The 21,965-nt window shown below is 42.1% G+C and overlaps 1 protein-coding gene across 1 annotated transcript; it reads left to right on the top strand.

The window, feature by feature from the left end:
- Positions 1 to 1,071: 1,071 nt before the first annotated feature.
- On the top strand, positions 1,072 to 15,538 carry LOC140126364 (histidine--tRNA ligase, cytoplasmic-like). Its single transcript, XM_072145754.1, has 13 exons — positions 1,072 to 1,265; positions 3,200 to 3,289; positions 4,737 to 4,856; positions 5,016 to 5,111; positions 5,352 to 5,477; positions 6,314 to 6,421; positions 8,053 to 8,151; positions 8,694 to 8,787; positions 9,791 to 9,918; positions 11,437 to 11,706; positions 13,132 to 13,248; positions 13,958 to 14,104; positions 15,339 to 15,538. Exons 1-13 carry the CDS (start codon positions 1,176 to 1,178, stop codon positions 15,396 to 15,398), a joined length of 1,545 nt encoding a protein of 514 aa, XP_072001855.1. The 5' UTR covers positions 1,072 to 1,175; the 3' UTR covers positions 15,399 to 15,538.
- Positions 15,539 to 21,965: the final 6,427 nt, after the last annotated feature.

Below are 21,965 nucleotides of genomic sequence, written 5' to 3' on the forward strand. Positions count from 1 at the left end.
AAGGAAAAAAATAAAATAAATAAATATCTCCTCAGAGCAGGCAGCCGATGCAGGTCTTCCATGTTACAGGTTGTAGTAACCAGTTGTACCACTGGTGGTGCAATTGATCTGTGGGAACATTCCCCTTTCTGGCCAGGCTCATGACTGGAGTCCCAGTATTCCCCTCCAGATGGCAACCCTGATTAACATATCATTATCCATACATACACCCACTACATACAGTATGGAGGAGTAGTATAAACATGTCTATAAATAAGCCCTTTCACATGAGTTCTGTGTGAGTGAACAATCCCTTTATATTCTAAAATATACCATTAGATTAGAACGGCATCTATGGTCTCCTCGTTACCCTATGCTCATACAAGTGTCTGAACTGTACCGTAAACTGTTTTTAAGCTGAACTAATAAAAGCCAGACTGCTTGAAGCTGGACTGCTTTTGTCTTTTCCCATACCATTAGATTCCCAAATGTTAGGTGATATATACTCACCTTTGAATGCTACACATCACATGATACATCCTATCTGAGCAAGACTATCAGGTTTATATAGGTTTTATTAGAATTTAAAAAAAAAATGTAAACCTTTTGTTTGAAAAAGTTTTCTTTGCTATATTCTGACCATAATCACGTTTTCATACTTTGGGGTACGGTCTGGAGCTGTGTAAGGTGCCATTTTTTTGCAGGATATGAACCATTTTTTGGACAGTACAACCATTTGATCACCTTTTATTTTAGTATGAGTTGCAAAATAGGGTAAATTCGGAAAGTTGAGCGTTATTTTCCGCCAGTATTAATCATCATTTTTGCTTGTTGCTTCAGCAATAGCCATGATATAATACCAGGATTTAACAGGGTGACGTCAGAGGTAGGTGCCAGCACCCATCTCTGGTGTTACTGGTGGGTGTTTGTGTATCATGCAGCATGTAATGCGCTATTGTATGAAGAGGGCTCAGCCCTTCAGCTGATGGAAATAGTCAGTTCTCACTGATCAAACTCAGATGAAACTTTATATAGTTCTGCGCCGTGTTATATCTCTGATGTGACGCAATGCTCTGTGCACTAATGACGCCGCAGAGATCTGTGTCACCACTACAGGGCAGGGTGTGACGTCACCGCACTTCCCGCAGCACCGCGCATGCGCGCCTGTCAGCACCGGCTTCTTGTGAGCGCTCAGCATGGCGGATAGAGCGGAGCTGGAGCAGGCGGTGACACTGCAGGGAGAGAAGGTGCGGAGGCTGAAGCAGGAGAAGGCCAGCGCCGAGCAGGTGAGGCCAGGACCGGGTATAATGTGCCTTCTGCATACACAGGCTGTGGCCTTATGTCACCTCATAGAAGTATGAATGTATGGTCCCCGCTCAGGTGTGGGCACCCCAATATCCACGTGCTGGGGGTTATGGTGACCCCCTGTCTGGTCTACTCTGTATACCTACATTGTATGGCACATACCATTATCATCACCCAGTGCCTGGTGTACCCTGTATACCCACATTGTATAGCACATATCCATAACATACCCGAGTGTCTGCTGTGCCCTGTATACCCACATAACATATAGCATTATCATCCCCCAGTGTACGGTGTACCCTGTATACCCACATTGTATGGCACATATACATGTCATCCCCCAGTGTCTGCTGTGCCCTGTATACCCACATAACATATAGCATTATCATCCCCCAGTGTACGGTGTACCCTGTATAACCACATTGTATGGCACATATACATATCATCCCCCAGTGTCTGCTGTACCCTGTATACCCACATAACATATAGCATTATCATCCCCCAGTGTCTGCTGTACCCTGTATACCCACATTATATGGCACATATACATATCATCCCCCAGTGTACGGTGTACCCTGTATACCCACATTGTATGCCACATATCCATAACATTCCCGAGTGTCTAGTGTGCCCTGTATGAGCCCGGTGTACCCTGTATACCCACATAACACATAGAATTATCACCCCCAGTGTATGGTGTATCCTCTATACCCTCATTGTATGGCACATAGCAGTACCATCCCCCAGTGTCTGCTGTGCCCTGTATGAGCCTGGCATACACTGTATACCCACATTTCACCCCCAGTGAGTCAGTGTAGTGGATGCTGTAATGAATGTGTGAGGTTACATCATCCTCCAGGGAGTCGCAGTCATTATCTCTTATACTGGTTTATGAGTAGATGAAAGTGAAAGTATTAGCAGCCCTTGTTATGTCTCTGGGTGTGTACAGTATATAACTGATGGCTGCAGTGAATGGAGGCGGGCCACCACTTTTATGGCTGCTTCCATTCATTCATGTTTATTTGGAATGATCTCCCTAAAGGTAGTGACAGGAGAGGGTCACCTATCCCCTGGCCTGCGGACAGGCAGTCACCCTGATAGCTCACAATCTTACCTGTCTGTGCCACAATACCTGTATCATTTCTTTCAATAATAACTAAGTTGTTACCTTATATACTGGAATATAAGCCGATGCACCTAATTTTAACACACAAAAACTGTATAAGCCGAGGTTGGGAACTGCATTGGTCACAGCCTCCCCTCACTTATTCAATGCCCTGCCGCAGCCTCCCCCCAATAATAGGTAGCCAGTAGCCTGCTAGGGTCCATTGTTATGTAAGAAAAATAAACTCAGTACTTGCCTCCAGTGCCCCCTGCAGCTCCTCTTCTCTCTCATGGTTCCTTGTAGCAGCACGTGTAGGGAGGTCCTTGTGACAACACCGTGTCATAGTGCATGCACAGGCAGAGCCCATGGACCCCTCTCTACTTGTCTTACTACACAGCAACCCCGGGAGAGTTTATTTTTTTATATGTATTGTGTGACACCCCAGTTTTCGTCATGCAAAAGAGGAAAAATATATTAAGAATTCTGTTTGTCACACACATCTCTATATCTACATGCATTCATTAACATACACTCAGATCTGCTACATCCACGGGCACACCCTGCAAGAACAGACTCATATAAATCAATGGGTCCACATGCCATTCACAAAATCATCCAATAGAATACGGACCTCAAAAACGCCCGTCTGAATGAGCCCTCATAGTGTGAAAAATATGTAACTTGTGTATAAGCCTAGAGGGGCTTTTTCAGCACAAAAATTGCTGAAAAACTCAGCTTATACTTTAGTATGTTGTGTGATGTACTGGCTGTATCTCTACATTGTGGTATGAATGTTTACTTTCTTCTTAGATTGCGGAAGAAGTGGCAAAACTCTTGGCGCTAAAGGCACAGCTGGGACCAGAGGATGGAAAACACAAGTTTGTTCTCAAAACGCCTAAGGTAGGGATCAGTGTTACTTGTATACAGGAGCTGTTCTGTGTGTGACTATTGCCAGTATTTTTGCATACGGGTGTGCACAACCGTATGCAATTTGCAGTCCCACGTGACCCGGTGAACAACATATATTGTATATTTTCCATACACTTTTGTAAAATAAGCCACATACAGGTTTAGATGGGAAAATAGAAAATGTTTTGGAAGGGATTAAATATGGAAAAGGGATGTGAGAGGAAGGCAATGACATGATAGAATAATAGCTCAGCATTAGTATACTTTTCATTGATGGTGTGTAATGTCTAAATGTCTGATGATTTCTATAGATAATAAATCCCTTGCTATGACTCTTCCCAGTGTTTTTGGACATTTTTCTTATGTTCTCTAGAAACTGTATATTAGTATCTAGTCAAGGTTCCCATAGACATCTATGGCACACGGTCACGTTGCGGTGAGCAAACACTGTCTCGCCGCGCCATGGATGGAAAGAAAAATAGGTTATGTCTTATATTTTGCCGGCCGCTAGTCTTTCTTTGTGTGCATGAGGCCTAACGTGGTAATATGGTGAGTCGGACATCCAGTGTGTGGTGAGATGACCCTGGCACAGTCTACATCAAGCTAAAAGAGCGATTCACAATGCTGATTCACTAGCTGCCTGCAAAAAGACAAGATTTATCTTCGCCTTCATGCACAAGGTGCCGCGTCATCAGGTTTCCTCTGCAGAGCTGTAAATAGTATACACTCGTATAACATGGATATTAGACAGGACAAGGACTGTTTCCCGCTAGCCACTGTCAGTCCAGGCTTGCTGTGTCCTGTTTCATGGACTGAAATGGAGTGGGATTCCTTGCTTCATAGTGATACAATCACTCATAGTCATCACTCATTAAGCAGCAGCACCAAACTAAAACTATAATTGTTGGAGCTGTTCTGTAGTGGGGAAGAAGGGACTCCTTGCATCATATATCAATATTTTCCCAGCCTGCGACACAGGGCTCTGCACGGACTGTGATCACTAACTTATCATGTTTGGTGTGGAACTGCCCTAAGGCTACATTCACACGAACATATGGGGGACGTATATACGGCAATGGGCGCACGGCGCCCTACGGGAGCAGTACTGTTCCGTAGCTGGGAAAAAGATGGGACTTGTCCTATCTTTCTCTGGAATACGGTGCCATTTATTAGTATGGAGAGGGGCTAGGGTGAGCGGTGCTCATCCCCTCCTCATCTCCCCGGCGCCGAGGTATGCCCGCCGTACTACGGTCTGGAGGGCATACATCGTGTGAATGTAGCCTAACTCCTATCAAAGGGAAAAGGAGTGCAAGTACATAATGTACAGACTCCAAATATTGATGAAAGAGCCCATAAAGAAGTCAGCTATTGTATCATCATGTATGTCATCGTGCCAGCGTACAATAAATATATATTGTATATGTTTTTTTCTTCTCAGGGCACAAGGGATTATAATCCCAAACAGATGGCAATCCGGGAGAAGGTTTTCAACACTATTATCAGCTGTTTTAAACGCCACGGTGCTGAGACCATTGACACTCCGGTATTTGAGCTGAAGGTGAGGGTTGTATCCATGATTCTCTTACGTTCATGTTTTATTCCTCCATATCTTCTAGCAATGATCTGTTTCATGCCTCTATAAACGCACACAACCGCAGGTTCAGAATGTAAGATTTATTTTGAATGTGTTTTTTTTTTTTTTTTCAATTTTAAATAGGAAACATTAACTGGCAAATATGGAGAAGACTCTAAGCTGATATATGACCTGAAAGACCAGGGGGGTGAATTGTTGTCTCTGCGTTATGATCTTACTGTATCCTTTTATAAAGATGTGTTGGGCCCTGGTTCCCTCGTGTCTCCAGTAATACAACCACAGCCCTGGAACAGCAATGGAGCGGGAATTCTGCCGGCCAAATGGACAAATTTAGCTTCTCATGAGCCTGAAATTTCTGTGTTTTTAGCAGCGTAAATCTATATTTGATTTTGCTTGGTTAAGCTTCTCTCCTGTCCCCCTTCCAGAAATGTTTTTTTGCTTCCTATACTATGCCCTCAGGTCCCATTTGCCCGTTATTTGGCAATGAACAAGATTACTAATATTAAGCGTTATCACATTGCTAAAGTATACAGAAGGGACAACCCGGCTATGACCAGAGGCCGCTACAGGGAGTTCTACCAATGTGTAAGTTGTCAAAAGACATCATGTACTTGTGTATCTAATTGGGGGTTATTATTGAAGGTCTATCCGCTGGACACCCGTCTCCTGCACTGATAACACTGAACCAGATGTGTTATCTCCGTTATCTCTGGTCAGGGCTGTACGTGGAGCTGCAGCTCCTATTCACATCTGTGGGAGCAGTGGTTGTGATAAGAGCATGTTACTGACTGCTCCCTGATAAGTGATTGAAAAGCTAATGGGCCATCAATTATATTTCCTGCCAAGCTTATTTACTATTATACAGGCCAAATCCAAATATGATTATTATTATAGAGGGGTGTGTGTGTATCAGAATGAAATGGGAGGCATGTGAGTCAAATATGAAGGTCTGAATACTTTCTGTGCCCACTGTATATACTTACACAGGCAGTCCCCCACTGGGTTACATACAAATTAGGTTCGTAGGTTGAATTTGAATGCAACGCATAGAGAATAGATAAAAGCAGCTCTATTGAAGAAATCATTTTTCGTTTTCTATTAGCTTAAAAATGCCTATTTGGGTGGTACAAAAACACCAAGTTTGAAAACCTTTTTTCTTTTCCCCGTTGAACCTGGTCATCTTAGACTGAGGCAAGAGGGATGGATTTTTAGGTGTCACCCTTTGTGAATACAAATGTAAGATGTTCCAATAACCTTTTATTCACACTGATAGCAAATGCTGCAGATACATTAAACAATAATTCACACAGTTCTGGTTGAAAAGACTATAAAGACATGTAAGCATAACATTTGATGGTTATTTAATGTAAAATGTAAATGTAAAATGTAAGAGACTAGTTTCTCATCTTATGTCCCTCCAGGACTTTGACATTGCCGGACAGTATGACCCCATGATCCCTGATGCGGAGTGTCTGAAGATTGTTCATGAAATCCTCAGTGACCTGGAGTTGGGCGAGTTCCTAATAAAGGTAAGGTGACATCATACAGGACTTCAGCCATTGATACCACACACATATGTACCGTGCAGGTTTATATTATTGTAGATGCCTCACACACAGAAAGGGTTTATTTATCTGCCCTCCTATTGGGTCTAGATCCAAAGGCACAGGTGTAAGGTTTTAAGATAAATTCTAATAGTGTAATCTGAGTTTTTTACTTTTCATAATGATAAAGTGGCGTATGCCTACACAGTATGGTACTGGCAGCGCCTAATTTACAGTGTCATGATCTCAATTAGTAACACCCTGTTGTCAGGATATGTATAAATAATCAATTGCCCCAAATTGGTTGGCACCCTCCTCATCATACCCCTCACACTCATCCTCTTAAATTTGGGACACCACACAGGTCCTTATAGACTGCGGGTTTAGCGTCCCAAGTCCCCCTTTAACAAGACCCTAAAATGAAAATCGTTTATACTTTGTTCGAGTGCTCTCTACACCTGTGAATTCGCACTGTGAAGCTGGCGTACTACACCTTGTCTTTGCATCGGATCCATTTCTCTGCACATGGGCAGTGAAGAGGTGTAGTACGCCGGCGTTACAGCCCGACTGCACAGGTGTAGGGAGCACTTCAACAAAGTATAAACGTTTTTTATTTTGGGGACTAAAGTGCAACTTGGGACACTAAACCACCAGTCTGCAAAGGACCTGTGGTTGGTTTAGTGCCCCAAATTGCCCTGACAGGTCCTCTTTAAGGTTTTTCTTTTGGCATCAATTGAAATCACATTTTTGGTCTTAAAGAGGACCTGTCACCCAAACTTTTGGCACTAGGCGCTGCCTCTTCCTTGGACCGCCCCGCTCTCTCCATAGGGTGCCGGTGACTGTCGCGCGTCATGCGGCAGTCACCGCGCATAGCCACGCCGCCCCCTCGTGAATACGCAGCTCCTAGTGCCGAAATTTTGGGTGACAGGTCCTCTTTGTTTTAGCAAATTTAACACCTATGGTGCACATGTTGCAGATTGTCATGTGGAAAATCCTTATGTAAATCTGCATTAAATATGCACAGTTTTTATGAGCAATTTTGCGTTTTGCAGATTTTACAGCGTGGTTTTTTTTTTTTTTTTAACCTCTCGTTTCACCTGATCTCACATCATTTCAAGCAAAAACCTGCTTTAAATCTGCATCATGCAGATTTAATAGAGATTTGATTCAGATCTTCACATGCCCATAGCCTACTGTGAAAAAAAATTGTATTGTGTACATTACTTTTTCCAAATCGGATTCACTTTAATGCTACTGTATTGCACTCAGCCTTAAATACTTTTTTGGCCCAGCATAGTGGCATCATCCAGAAAATCAATTTTGAAGTGAGCTGTAAATTGTTTGCATAAAGTCACAGATGTAGAGAGCTCAGCACTGAAGTCAAGCTCTCCCCCACCTTAGAATGAGACCTTCACTGTAAGTGACGGTTCTGCATCCAGGGACATTAGGGAACGTTCTGAGACGGGAAGAGCTTGACTTCAGTGATAAACTCTCCACCAACACTGGGAAATTAAAGGAACTTCACAACACACTGATACTGGTTGACCCTTTAATGTTTGTATCACAACATTCAGTAATATATTAGATGTGAATGATGGTGTCATTTATACTTTCAGGTAAATGACAGGAGAATTTTGGATGGGATGTTCGCAGTTTGTGGAGTGCCTGACGTGAAATTTCGCACCATTTGCTCTTCCGTGGACAAATTGGATAAGGTGAAAACTAATGTTTTTAGGTTTATATCACTCTCTGGGAATTGCAGCTGTATTCTTTCAGTGGCTTCTTTTAGTGAAGCAGATCTCCAGCACTTACTCAGAGCCATTCATACTTTGCCTCAAACATCTGCATGTATTTGTGTATTTTATTATTAATATGCCAATTCTGTCTTTTGCGTGAACACTAAACATAAAAGTAGCTATGTTTTATATATTGGCATCAAATAGGTGAGCAAATGACACCCAGCATCAGTCAGCTGATATAGTAATGCTTGGGCCTGGTATTTCAATTTATCTCCTTGGAAGAGAGCTGGAACAGCATTGATTTCCTCTTACTCCCTCCTGTAGGGATCTTTTCATAATCCAGCGGGAAGACACTTAAAATTCTGCGGCACATCCCAAAGAGCTTCGACTCTGTTGTATCAGCTGATTGCTGGGGCCACCCTCACTGTTGCGATATTGCTGTTCCATCAAAGTGATTGATAATTATTCATAGTATTATAGGATATCCCAATTTAACAATATTGATTGCTTCTTTTCAGACCCCTTGGGAAGAGGTGAGGAATGAAATGGTTGGTGAGAAAGGACTTGCATCTGAGGCTGCAGACCAAATTGGGGAATATGTCCAAAATAATGGTGAGTACAGGTATCTTTTGCAGCAGGACTCCCTCCCAAGCAAGACTCCATCCAGAGCATTGCTCCCTCTAGTGGCCATCTGTAGGAAAGATTTAATCTATTATCTATTAAAAGTGCTAAAGATTTCTAAGATGCATTTACACTAATCAATTTTTTTTTTCAGTGATCAATATATAATTTATACCTAGTCTGTAGTACTTTGCATCTAGCATATTCTTCTCATAAATAGCTTCTCATGTCTGCATGATGTAGTCTCTTTGCCTTTACACCTCAATTACAAAACAAGCTTGCACATAGACACTTCCTGCCAGAAAGCAGCGTACACAGGCTTTCTCTACAAACTACACATAAGATGTTTATAGCAGGAGAAGGAGTTATAGAAGAGCTGACTGTGTGTGGTATAGCTGAGATATAGCAGTGATGACAGTGTGTAAAATGCATCTGATATGGCTTGTTTCTGATATGGCTCGTCTCTCTCTCTCTCTCTTTCTATGTGTCAGATACTAATGAATGTTCAAAAGCTAAATGAAAGTGAATATAAACCTGAACCTTGATCATCTGAGCACATTGTCAGCACACAGGTGCTCATAGCACAGAGGAATCATAAAGTGTCTGCTTAGAGAGTCCCCGCCCACACTCTGGAATCTTAAACTGACCATCACTGAGTTATAGGAGCTAAAAAAGCTATGAAACTGAGTAAAATTGTAAAGTAAAGGGTTAAAATGATCTTTATTGTGATTGAAATTTTAGAATTTTAAATCCCTTTAATGAGGCAGAAATGATTACCACCTGAATAAGCATCATTGTCCTGGGCTGTGATGTCTACGTCAAACCTTGGTGAAGGTGCACAGGGTTTTTTATTGGCTTCTTGCATATAATGTTATGCACAGCTTTCTCGTTCTAAACCAACAAAGGGGATCTGTTTAGGTTCACTGTAAAAATAGTCATCAGTTGTGAATGTGGTCGTGGCCTTTTAACTCGTATTTGTAACCTGTTATTTTAGGTGGATTAGATCTCATCGAGAAGCTTTTAAATGATCCTAAGCTCTCGCAGAACAAGCAGGCACTAGACGGGCTGAATGACATGAAAACACTGTTTCAGTATCTGGAACTTTTTGGAGTTACTGATAAGGTGAGTTGTGACCTTCATCGTTCTCAAATGTAAAAAAATAATAAAAATTCTTTAACAATGAATATGGCTTTATACTCTTCCTGTTTTACAGTTAGCCATAGCGTTCACCACAGCAGAAACGCATGTAGAGGAGGGGAAACTTCAAAGTCAGGAGAAATGGCCCGCCAGATTTACTAAGCTCTCCACCATAAAACGGTGCAGACTTTACTGGAACTTTAGACCAGGTTTGACTTGGTCTTAACAAGTCAAACCTGGTGGAAACTAGTGTACCATCCTTTTTGCATTTACTAAGAGACAGGAGCCTCTTAGTAGGTACGGCATGGAATTTGCTGGCCGGGGAGATAATTAAGGGTGATGTTTAAAACAGTTGGCTCTAATAAATTCTCCCTGCAGTCTTTAGTTAGTAAAGTGGAGTAATCTCAGCATGGCGTGCTTCGCAGGCAACGCTCTTGCCTTCTGGATCCCACATTAGTCCTCAAATTTAACAGTGTTTTTCGGTGCAGCTGTGTCAAGAGTTTTGAGGAATGTGGTTTTAGTGACCATATGCCGGCCTGTGAGCCGAAGCTTATGCTGCAACTTAGTCCGTGATGCAGGTTCAGGTGAAAAAAAACTAACTTTACAATATAATTGTGTGTTATAACTTGCATTGTATCCTGACAGAATCCTCTGTGTAGTCACAGGAGTTGGGCTTTGATTTGGATGCATTTCAAAACACAACATGTGAATTGTTTTCTCTGCACACTGCTCAGCTCTTGGTCCCCGCCTTTGTGCTCTTGTACAGAGGCTGTGACCTCTGTGAAGGTGCAGTTGGGTGGATCTGTATAGAAGTACAATGGTGGGGGCCAAGAGCTGAGCAGCCTGCAGCACAAACAAGTCCCATGTTGTTTTTTTAAATGCTTCCAAACCAAAGCTCAACCCTTAGGACTACATAGAGGATTCTGTCAGAATGCTGGGTAAGTTATAACACACAATTATATTGTACTGCAAATGCTTAGCGAAAGCAGAAAGGCAGGTGTAGACCTATAAAAGTAAACTATAAAATTTGACCACTAGATGGGGTAGGAGAGCTGTACTCTCATCCCATCTAGTGGTCATATTTTATAGTGACCCAGAATTCTATTTATTTTGAGAAACAACTTGCAAACATTATTTTAAAGAAGACCGGTCTGGTCGATTTGTGACCCTAAACCAACTACGGGTCCTTAGACCTGTGGTTTAAGGGATCTGAATTGACCTGTATGAGGGCTGTACATGGGGAAAATTAAAAAAAAAAAAAAAAAAAAAAATGAAATTAGAAAACTTGCGTAATTGTGAGTCCGATATGCGCAATGAAGACAGTCTACTGCAATATGGAATAGTCAGTGAGTGGTCTCTAGTTGTTTTGTAGGGTTTTACTCTACTCTACTTTCCCATACTCATAGACAACTTCTGGGTGGAGGTGGGGTTACATTTACAATTTCCCTAATAAAGAGTAAGTGCCACTCTTGGATTAATGTCTCCTTTTGACTCTCCCTGCAGATCTCTTTTGACCTCAGCTTGGCTCGGGGGTTGGACTATTACACAGGCGTCATATATGAAGCTGTTTTGGTTCAGAATCAAGGGGAACAACAACAACAGCAGCAGCAGAATGACCACGCAGAGGAGGCGGTCAGTGTCGGCAGTGTGGCCGGAGGAGGACGTTATGATGGTTTGGTGGGAATGTTTGATCCAAAGGGCAGGAAAGTTCCATGCGTGGGCGTTAGTATTGGAATTGAGAGAATATTTTCTATTATGGAGCAAAAAGCAGAGGTGAGTAATTCTTTTTCACAGCAAAGTCACACCATACACAGTATTAAAAAACATTTCACATTGCTATGCAAATATCTGAAAGAGGACCTTTAACCCTATGCTGCAAACTAACAGCCTGGGGTCCAAGACTTGTCATTTCTGCAGATCTGTTACAATGTTCAGGTGGCACAATGTAGCAGATCAAGTGTAAAAGCCGCATATACTGCTATACTGTAGTATGGAAGTATATGGTAGGACCAGTAAGACCAATCTATGGCTAAAGTACCCTAGGGGTAGTCTAAAAAAAAACCCTAAAGTACACATTTTCCCTAGATCTCCTAGAAAAATAAACTATAGCAAACTTGTTCGGGATTGCCACTTCCCAAAAACAGTTATGCCTGACAGAGAACCCCTGTAACAGAAAATGGTGGCGTTTAGGACACTTGGCCCTATTTTGTAACTCCTAAAAAGTGATCAAAATGTTGTAAAGTCCCATAAATAGCATCAGTGTAAATGTCATCACATTCGGCAAAAAATGGCACCTTACACAGCTCAGTATTAGCCTCAGAACATAGCAAAATGGTTTTCATTTTTTTTTTTTTTTAAACCTATACTTATTTACTGTCCTTGTAATTGCACTGACCCAATGAACAAAGGTGGGGGGGGGGGGGTTGTCATTGGGAGCGCACAGTAAAAGCTTTTAAAACAGAATTTACAAGAAAATGGTGCAAAAGTGTCTTTAAAAAAAAAAAAAAAAAAAAAAAATATATATATATATATTATATATATATATATATATATATATATATATATATATATATATATATATTTATTATATACCGTATTTTTCGGGTGCACCATCAATAAATGCCTGCTAAAACGTCTAGGTTCATATATAAGGCGCCCTGTATTATAAGGCGCACCTGATTCTAAGGATGAATGACCAGCAGATGGCAGACCTGTGCACAGTTCAAGGAATCTGTCTGTAAGTACGGTACATATATAAGGCGCACTGGACTATAAGGCGCACCTTTGATTTCTGAGAAAAATCAAAGGATTTTTTGTAAAAATACGATACTAAGGATCTGGAAAGTACAGCAAATAACCCCTAGATGTCAGACTAGTAATATGGCTACACTGAGTATGGGGGAAGGAAAACTGTACAGGGAATGTGAAGAGAAAGTAATATAGAAGGGTTTTGGACAGAAACTCTCCTTGGCGTGAACAATAGACCTTGCCCTTTAGTTTATCTATGTCCCAGGTCCACGTTTTGTAATGACGTCTCTTCAGAAATATAAACCCCTTAGTTGTAGGATTAGATGTTCCCTATTTTTTCATTCATTCTTTTTGTATACCTTGTGTATAAGTACAATGTTGTATGTAAATCCTGTACAGGTACTCGGACTCTGTGATGGTCATGCATTGTGTTTCTCATCCTTATTTCAGGCTTCTGAAGAGAAGATTCGGACGACGGAGACACAGGTTCTGGTTGCAGCTGCTCAGAAGAAGCTACTAGAGGAAAGAATGAAACTTATTGCCGAACTCTGGAACGGGGGGATCAAGGTAGATGAGAATATGTGGCCTCACGTGTGTGTGGTTGGTTTATTATGCAGTGTTCACACTGTATAGGTATCCTGCGAACAGCTCTGTGTAGTACATACTGTGCACTGGCAGATCTCCCCCCTCTATTCATTACATGGTTCATTAAGTGCTTTAAAACCAAGGACAAATTTGTGCTGTAATTGTTTGGGAATGGCAGCAAAGATTTTCTTTTAGACTGTACCATAAATCTGCCCCCGTATGTATATAGACCAAATAGCCTCCCCGTGTCATTCCGTGCATGCCGAGTCTTCCCCCTGCTGGATCTTCTCCACAAGGATTCACACTGCGACTCGCCCATGTTGTACCGGCAGCACAACACAATCAGGTGAGGATATATTATATCTAGTTACGATACACCCTATACCCATCAGATCTCACACATGTTGGAGCCCCTCCTGTCTCTTCTCTCTTTTCATTTGTGATACTCTAGAAACATTTTGGCAAATCAGAATATTATTATTTTATAAAGACATTATTCTGTGTAAGAAAAAAAAAACCTCTAATCACATAAAGCCCTAAAAATAAAAGAAATGGGAGGAGAAGAGGAAGATGTATGATATGTTCTAAAGTGAAAATCAAGGGCAGGAATAGGACCTTGCTGGTCTATAAAATCCGGACACTTCTGGTGGTATAACCAGGATTTTGGTATCTCATACTTTTATCCCTACAGGCAGAAATGTTGTACAAGAAAAATCCCAAGTTACTGAATCAGTTACAGTACTGTGAGGAGACCGGTATTCCTCTAGTGGCCATTATTGGGGAGCAGGAACTCAAGGATGGAGTCGTGAAGCTAAGAGTTGTTTCTACAAGGGAAGAGGTATGTACGGCTAAAGGCAAGCCAGGCAGCGGCACAATGTTGTATACCATCTGTAGATAGGTGTAGCAATGTTTTATAAACCTAGATCGATCGGCTTTAAAAAGGTTGTCCGAGACATCTAAAAAAAAACAGAGGGGGGGGGGGCTGGGTTGCTTAAAAAAAATAAACATGTAATTGTCTCAAGGTTCCTACCTGTGTCCCATGCCACTTTCTCTCAGGGTCGTGCCCCTGTTTGTTTACATGGGCATTGAAGCTGTGCTCTGACCAGCTTCCAGCCGGCCACACCCGTCCCCATATCGTGGGGCCTGATCCAGGACAAGGACTGGATGGGTGGCCTGCAGCCTCTTTGGGCCGTAAGCTGGTCTGAGCACAACCTCTGTGCCACTGTTAATAAAGGTTAGTAAATGTTTAGTTAACAGGAGCACGGAGAGAGCGCGGCTCGCAACACCACTGCATCCGAAGAAGCAGGTTTGTGTTTATTTAAAGTAGCCATCATCCCACCCTTTTTTATGTCTTTGACAACCGCTTTAGTAAGAATAGTCTTTATTCAATGTAGAAATGATAAAACTTATATCTAAAATGAGTACTTCTGAGAGGGCAAATGCATGCCAGGTAATAGGTACAAAATGAGAAGTATATATGACAATAATGTGAAGGCAATATAGCCAAATACAATCTGGCCAAAGCAACACTGAAGGAGTTGAGCTCACATAAATGTATAGATAAACAAAAACCAATAGAGCCTGAATGACACTGAAGGAGTTAGACTCACAAAGGTAAGAAGATAAATGGCACAGATGCAAACTGTGTGGGAGGCTGAAAGGACAATCTATTGCCTGGCGTGTGACCCCACAGCAGGTCCTTCTCAAGAGAATGGCATATGAGGAGCAGCAAAACAACCTCTGCGATCTCAGTCAGCTCCATAGAGATTAATGGAGCAGAACGGTCAGCGCGGCCGTCTGCTCCATTAGTCTGATGGAGCAAAAAGCGGTCCGACAGACCCCGTGTTTTCGTGATCTGTGAATTGTAATTAAAAAATGGCAAAGGAAAATAAGTAGAGAATCTGTGAACGGCAACCAACCAGATCATCAAAATGGCCTCTCACAAGAGTTGGATACTTATTGCTTGCAATAGTAAAGGAGTCCACAGATATCCAGTACACAATGTAGGTGACATCTGTTAGGGTTGAGATCTTTCTGCTTTATTTCCTCAATGATTTATTTTTTCTTTTTAGGTTGACGTTTCCCGGCAAAATTTGGTGGAAGAAATTCAACGGAGAACCAGTCTGTTATAAGACGTTACAATACATACCATTTAGCTATTGCATATAATGGGGCCACCTACCTTCGCAACTATTTATAAACCATCTGTGCAAGAATTTTACATTTCTTCAGTTTCTCTGTCAAATAATAAAAAGGTTACGTATAACGAAAATGAGTTCTAAAAATGTTTGTGACTATGTCTAGATGGTACCTGCAGAGAACCCGTCACGGCGATATGGGACACTAAACCAACTTGACGCCTTATGGATCTGTGGTTTAGTGTCCCAAACAGGGCTTCAACCCAAGCAAACCTGATGGTCCCGAGAGGAAACTATACAGCAGCCTTACAAGAAAACTGAAACTTGTTGTACACAAAACTATCACAAGGTGGCACTAATTGCATGTAAAAAACCCTAGCGGACTTAAAAGTGGACCAATCAAGACAGAGAAAAAAAAGTGAATATCAGTTACAACTACTGATTGGAATTATCTGTAATTGAATGACACCACCTAGATCTCATATCATTGTATAACAAATGACAGATCTTAAAGGACTGACTGATGGTAGATTCCTATTACTGACCTACCCACTTTAATAATGTTTGCTGGGACCGGTTCTTATATCAGAACGGCAGGAATGCAAATGCGATGTAGCAGTAGATGGACCCCAGGTCCCCCAGCCCGACCCGATATGTAATTACTGGATGTTTGCAGCACACCCCTGCAGAGACTTGCCACTAGCACTGGGATGATTTTGAAAGCTCTTAGCATCTTGCATCTGTCATCCACAGCTGGTGTCATCAGGGTAATTGGCGCTGTGAATGCTGCACACCAAGAGGTCCTGCTATAAGGGCTCTGTGTGATTCCATATCACTTGGGGGTGGTGTTGGAATTTAGGGAATTGCAATTATCAAACACAAACGCTTTGAAATACAACATTAAGGCACCTGTAGAAGTTTTTTTTGGATTGTTAGGATTTAAATGGAATATCTCTTCAATTCAGTAACTGTTCCTTTATTTATATAGCGCCTACAGATTACACAGCGCTGCATATAGTTTGCCAAATCGGTCCCTGTCCCCTTGGGGCTCACAATCGATGCAACCTACCAGTATGTTTTGGAGTGTGGCAGGAAACCGACGCAAACACGGAGAGAACATACAAACTCTTTGCAGATGTTGACCCTGGGACTTGAACCCAGGACCCCAGCGCTGCAACGCTGTAATGCTAACCAATAAGCCACTGTGCTGCCCCAGGCCTTAGTCTGTAAAGACCCATCCCAATTTGAAGATAATGACTGTTTCTGAAAAGAGGGGGCACTTAGGTGAAGACACACACTGCTGGAGAAATATTTAATTTTTGCCTATATTGGTATAAAAGAACTGAAAAAGCTAAATTGCTAAGAGACCTTACAATATGAGACCTATAGGATCTTCAATTGGCGATCGAAAAAACTTTGGCAAGTGACTGAGGATGCACCACCTGAGTCCTCTGACCATTTTGTTAATTAAATCTTTATTAATATTCTTTCTTCTTCCAACATATCAAAACTATTACAAACATCAAATATTCCCATATAACCATCAATAATTTCATTTTACATAATATACACAAACTTAACTTTCTTCTGTAATGTAGTTTAACAGCAGACCCCTCCCAGTAGACCAGAACAGAAAGATGAAAAAAAAATCTGACTGGGAATGGACAGGTGACACAGACAGTGGGCCCTGCAACTAAATCCTCTTCCCAGCTGTCCCTGCCTGATTGCCTCACTTGCCCTAAGTGGTAGGGCCCGAATAGTTTTACACATAAAAACAGATTAAAACAAGCCAAACAAACAGGACAGAATTATTGTCCACTTGGATTTGACCCGATTCTGACAAATACACTATAAAATCACAAAGGAAAGAGAGTCTCAATACAAACAAGATAGCAGAATATACGACAAACACAGAGTTCAGGCAAAGAACCTAGGACAGGCAGAGCTCCCATGTGATGTCAGAGTCCCATCCCCGGGAAATGATTGGACCAGAAGTCTAAAATCCAGACAGAACAGCAAGGGAGGGTGATTCTGTCAGTAACACAAACCGCAAAAACTGAATATATATCAATGTACCCTCCGCCATACCTTATAGACAGGCATGGCCCCATTGTAACATATCCTTCATTTTTCATACTCTAAAATGTTATATTTTCTATTTTGCTCCTCCTAATCTTCTCACCTTGTCTTATTTTATCTATCTTTATTATTCCTAGTATACTTTGATTTTTCAAATATTAACATTCATTTGACATATTTCATTCTCCCCTGGTTGGAGGTTCAGGTCTTATCCAGTTTTACAATTCTGTATATTTCCACTATTTAAATATACCTTTATAGTATCCAAACTATCCTCCCAAAAACCCTGGAGACAGTGACATGATCATAACATCTTTAGTGTTAATTACCTTCCCCGTACTTGGGACATTTAGGGCTCTTTCACATTGGCGTTGGTCTCAGCTTCAGCTGTGTTTTGTATCTGTAGTGTCTCCGTGCTTTGAAAACATCACACCTGTTTTTTCAGCCTCATCAGTGAAAAAACAGGAGAACCCCCCCCCCCCCCCCCCCCATAGACTTCTATCGCCTTCCATGATCCTCATCAGTGAAAAAAAATAGGACATATTTTATTATGGTTTTTCCCCGGACAATGGATCAGTGAAAATAATAGCCAATGTGAAAGCACCTGTAGAAATCAATGGCTTCGTGAGGCATCTGTGGAAATCGCTCAACTACGGACATGAGAAACAAAGCCAATGTGAAAGAGCCCTATGAGTCTCTTCTATACATTTCAGACCCTTTTACAATCTAACAAGTGTGATGTATCCAAGTCACATCACACTCCCAACGTGTGCTGGATGGAACGTCCGGCTTCAATGCCAACAACTGGAATTGAACTGACATGCCGTGTTTAGTTCTGGTTCCTCAGCAGTTGGGCTGGGCTGGACTGGACATCCAGCCAGCACACATTGGGAGTGTGATGAGTGTTGGACACATCACACTCATCTGTACAACTTCTCAGCCTTTTGGAGACCTGTAGAACGGGGTCCCTTTTCCAGACACGTCAATTTAATGCATGGCCTGATTAAATATTGAATTCCTCTCCTATCTCCATCCAAGTTCTAATACTTTCCCCAGTCAAAACATATACTAAAAAGTTAAAACCAACCCTTTTAAAAAATCCAAATGCTACATAAATTAGTTTATTTGCATTGCTACATTTGCCCAAATCCTGCAATTATCTTCTTAAATTTAAATATTGGACCCATTAGTTCTATAAGTTCACTCTTATATCTTATTGGAAACCCAGCCTATAAGACTTCATTGAGGCAATAGCCCCTCTAAATAGGATAGTTGTCACCCAACTTACCTGGATTCCTGCCAGAATTCTGTGGTTTACTTTGGTTTGGATGTATTTGCAACATCTCTCACCGGGCCTAGCCTTTTCTTGGGGCCTGGAGGCAGCCCGGGTCCAGAATACCAAAGTGTCTGGCTAGTGCGGCCTATGGCACCCTGATGTCACGGTCCTTGGTATGGTGAACGGAGGGCTGTCCTACAGCCTGGCAGGTCTCCAGCAGGTGGTGTGTGCAAGAAATATGGAGGGAGAGGCTGATGTACTGGTTATCCCTGGGGCAACCCCTGAGTGTCTGTAAGATAGGTCCCCGGGTAATGGATGGGAAGCCCGTGGTGGTAGACGGCCAGGGATCAGATGAGGCAACGTTGTGCAATTCAACTCATGTTTTTTTATTGAACAGCAGGTAGCAGGCAACGGGCCAAAATAGTCATACAGCAGATCTGGATTCTGGTACTGGAGTGGTCATGGAGAGGGGTCCACAGGAATAATGCACCAGCCAGATATATTTGCACTGCAGGTGTAATTGGCATCTGCAACCTGTCTTTAGTGAAAATGAGGTCCTTAGTGAGGGATTCCCTTTAACAATCTGAGCACCTTGCACCAGGCACCTGCACAGTAAACATGAGCTGCAGTTGCTAAGGCACTAAAAAGCCTTGAAACCCCTAAGGGTTTCTCTACTGCTTTAGCCTGTTCTATCATCTCCCAAGTTACAAAGCCACCCATGTCCCCGCAAAGGGAGTAACCACCAGCAGCACCACCGTCACCTTTACTAAGCCTGTCCACATCATCCATTCAGCTCTCCACCCCCAAAACGTAGAGAAAAAGCAAAGGTTTTGGCCCGTCGCATGCATGTGCTCTGGTCCTAAATTGGGGCATTTTCAAATTGCTGGCCTTTGAAATGCTTTCATATAGTTGTGCATAGTAACAGGAGGTAAAACTGTTCTGTTTTCATGTACTTATTTATACAAGTCTGCGTGTATATACATCTGTATATAATATTGAGCTAGTAGAGCTCTATAGAGTATAGTAGAGCTAGTTAAAAAGGTAAAAGTTTAAACTTTTTTTTTCATTTTTATTTGGGGTTAAAAGTGAAAAAAAAAGTCTTTTTTTAAAAATAATTTATAGTTCTTTTTCTTTTTTAATTTTCGAATTAACTCAAAATGAACATTATTAATGAACTCCCTACTTTTTTTTCGGTAATTTTTGTGTGGGTTTTTTTTTACTTTATGTCCCTCATGAGGTCAATTAAGACCCCTGGGGGACATTTTAATTTTTTTTTGTATTAAATTTACTTCTGTAACAGCCACAATTCCAGGGGATTCTGATCAGAGATGTACAAGGTCTAATTTTACCCGCCGAGGCTATGGAGCCGGTGGCAGTGCCAACTATGCTACTCTCTGCCTCATGCTCCTTTAGTGTGATGCTATGAGGAGCGGAGAAGGGAGAAGCGGTAAAGAACCTTATCTCCCTTCTCCCTAGTGTCTCCGGGAGACCAGGTCGCACTCAGTGCCCACTGATGTCTAAAGTCAGCAGGCGGTCCCAGAGAAGTTAATTATTGAGAGCACTGTATATGTTTGTGGGTCAGTAGGTTAGGGTTAGGGTTAGTAGGACTAGTTGTAATTGGCTTAGGGTACACCTAGGTTCCTCGTGATTACATTCACACACTACGCTTGAATTACATTTAGGAACACAATTCGTGCACAGTGGGGAGGAGTCTCCCAGTTGTGTACAATGCACATCCCTGATCACAAGCGATTCACTGTAAATGCAGATGGGTTGTCGGATAGGGCTGAACTTGCTGATCGGTAGGGGACTCAGTGATGGAACCCCCTCAGATCATGAGAACAGGGGTCCGATGTACTCTCGTCGGTCCCTGAGATCATGCGCAGGCTGCCAAGTTCGTCTCTATGGAGCCGGCAGAGATAGCCAAGCACTGTACGTGCTAGATTGGGGAACCCCTTTAATAGTGATGACTAACTATGTCCCACATGTGCTGCTATTAAGAAAATGTATTTACATGCAAATAAGTATTTTGCCCAATGCATTTCAAAACACAATGCAAACGCATCATGTGAATGCAGCCTGAAACAATTTTTGAATCTAATGCTTACAGTGGATCATTGGAGAGACTCCTACTGGGACCGGCACTGATCTCTTCTAGTAACGTGCCAGAGATGTTAGCTTGAGGGCTTGAATAGGGGTGTAATCACTGAGTGTGCCTAGGGCAGCATCAATACTAAATATGGCCCTGGCTGTATAGCCAAATGCTGAGGGTGAGAAACAAATGTGCATGATAACTGTGGAAGGTAAAACTGTATCTGCCTTGTTAGATTCGGGCAGTCTGATCACCCTAGTAAGGACTGATTTGGTTCATTCTAGAAAAAGACAGACCAAAACCGTTGATGTATCCTGTATACATGGTGACACCCATGATTATAACACTGCTGAGGGCTGCATAAACACCAGGTTCGGAACAATATAAGTTGTAGTTGGTTCAGTCCTCTTGTTAATGTGGGTTTTCCCACATTTCTGGCAGTTATGGGAACCTATAGGAATCCCCAACCTGCAGGTGATGACCAAATGCCTGACACTGAAGGGTGTATGCCTTTAGGGGAGGCTTCTGATGGGGTAATGTTTCCTTTTTCTGCCATAACTGGGGCCACTGAGGACACTGACCATAATGAGGTGTTAGAAGAAAGTCCTGAGAGAGGAGACTCCAACAGTAACCATGTGCCTGATGTGGAAATGAAGAAAGATCAGTTTGGTGAAGAACAATTAAAAAGATTCCACCCATAAAAACTCAAAAACGCTTTAATAAAAATGCTTGTATCCACCCTTACCAAAGCCATGGAAAATGTGAAGATTATTGATGGTACACTGGTGGATCCTGACACCAGACTCTGCTTGTATGTATCTGTTAACACATAATTTTTTTCTTTTTGACGATGAATATTTTTTACAGGTTAGGGGTGTCAGCATGGGGGCTAAGTTTTCCCCCTCACTGGCAAATCTTACAATGTCATGGTGGGAAGAGCAGTTCATTTTTACTGACACTAATCCTTTTTTCTCCAGCTTGAAGTGGTATGGCAGGTACATCGACGATATCTTGATCATCTGGAGTGGCGATGTGCCTGCCATAGCACTCTTTATACAGTTGCAACACCCTCGCCGATGCAATGGCGAGGGAGTGTTTGCGAATACGTCCCACC

Source organism: Engystomops pustulosus, chromosome 4 (genome assembly GCF_040894005.1).
Source record: "Engystomops pustulosus chromosome 4, aEngPut4.maternal, whole genome shotgun sequence".
NCBI classification, from domain to species: Eukaryota; Metazoa; Chordata; class Amphibia; order Anura; family Leptodactylidae; genus Engystomops; species Engystomops pustulosus.

What these genes read in the sequence shown, in the direction of transcription:
- LOC140126364 (XM_072145754.1), top strand. Translation starts at nt 1,176, where the DNA reads ATGGCGGATAGAGCGGAGCTGGAGCAGGCGGTGACACTGCAGGGAGAG. An exon ending in AGAAGGCCAGCGCCGAGCAG is followed by an intron (nt 1,266 to 3,199) that starts GTGAGGCCAGGA and finishes CTTTCTTCTTAG; the next exon opens with ATTGCGGAAGAAGTGGCAAA. An exon ending in TTATGGAGCAAAAAGCAGAG is followed by an intron (nt 11,707 to 13,131) that starts GTGAGTAATTCT and finishes TCCTTATTTCAG; the next exon opens with GCTTCTGAAGAGAAGATTCG.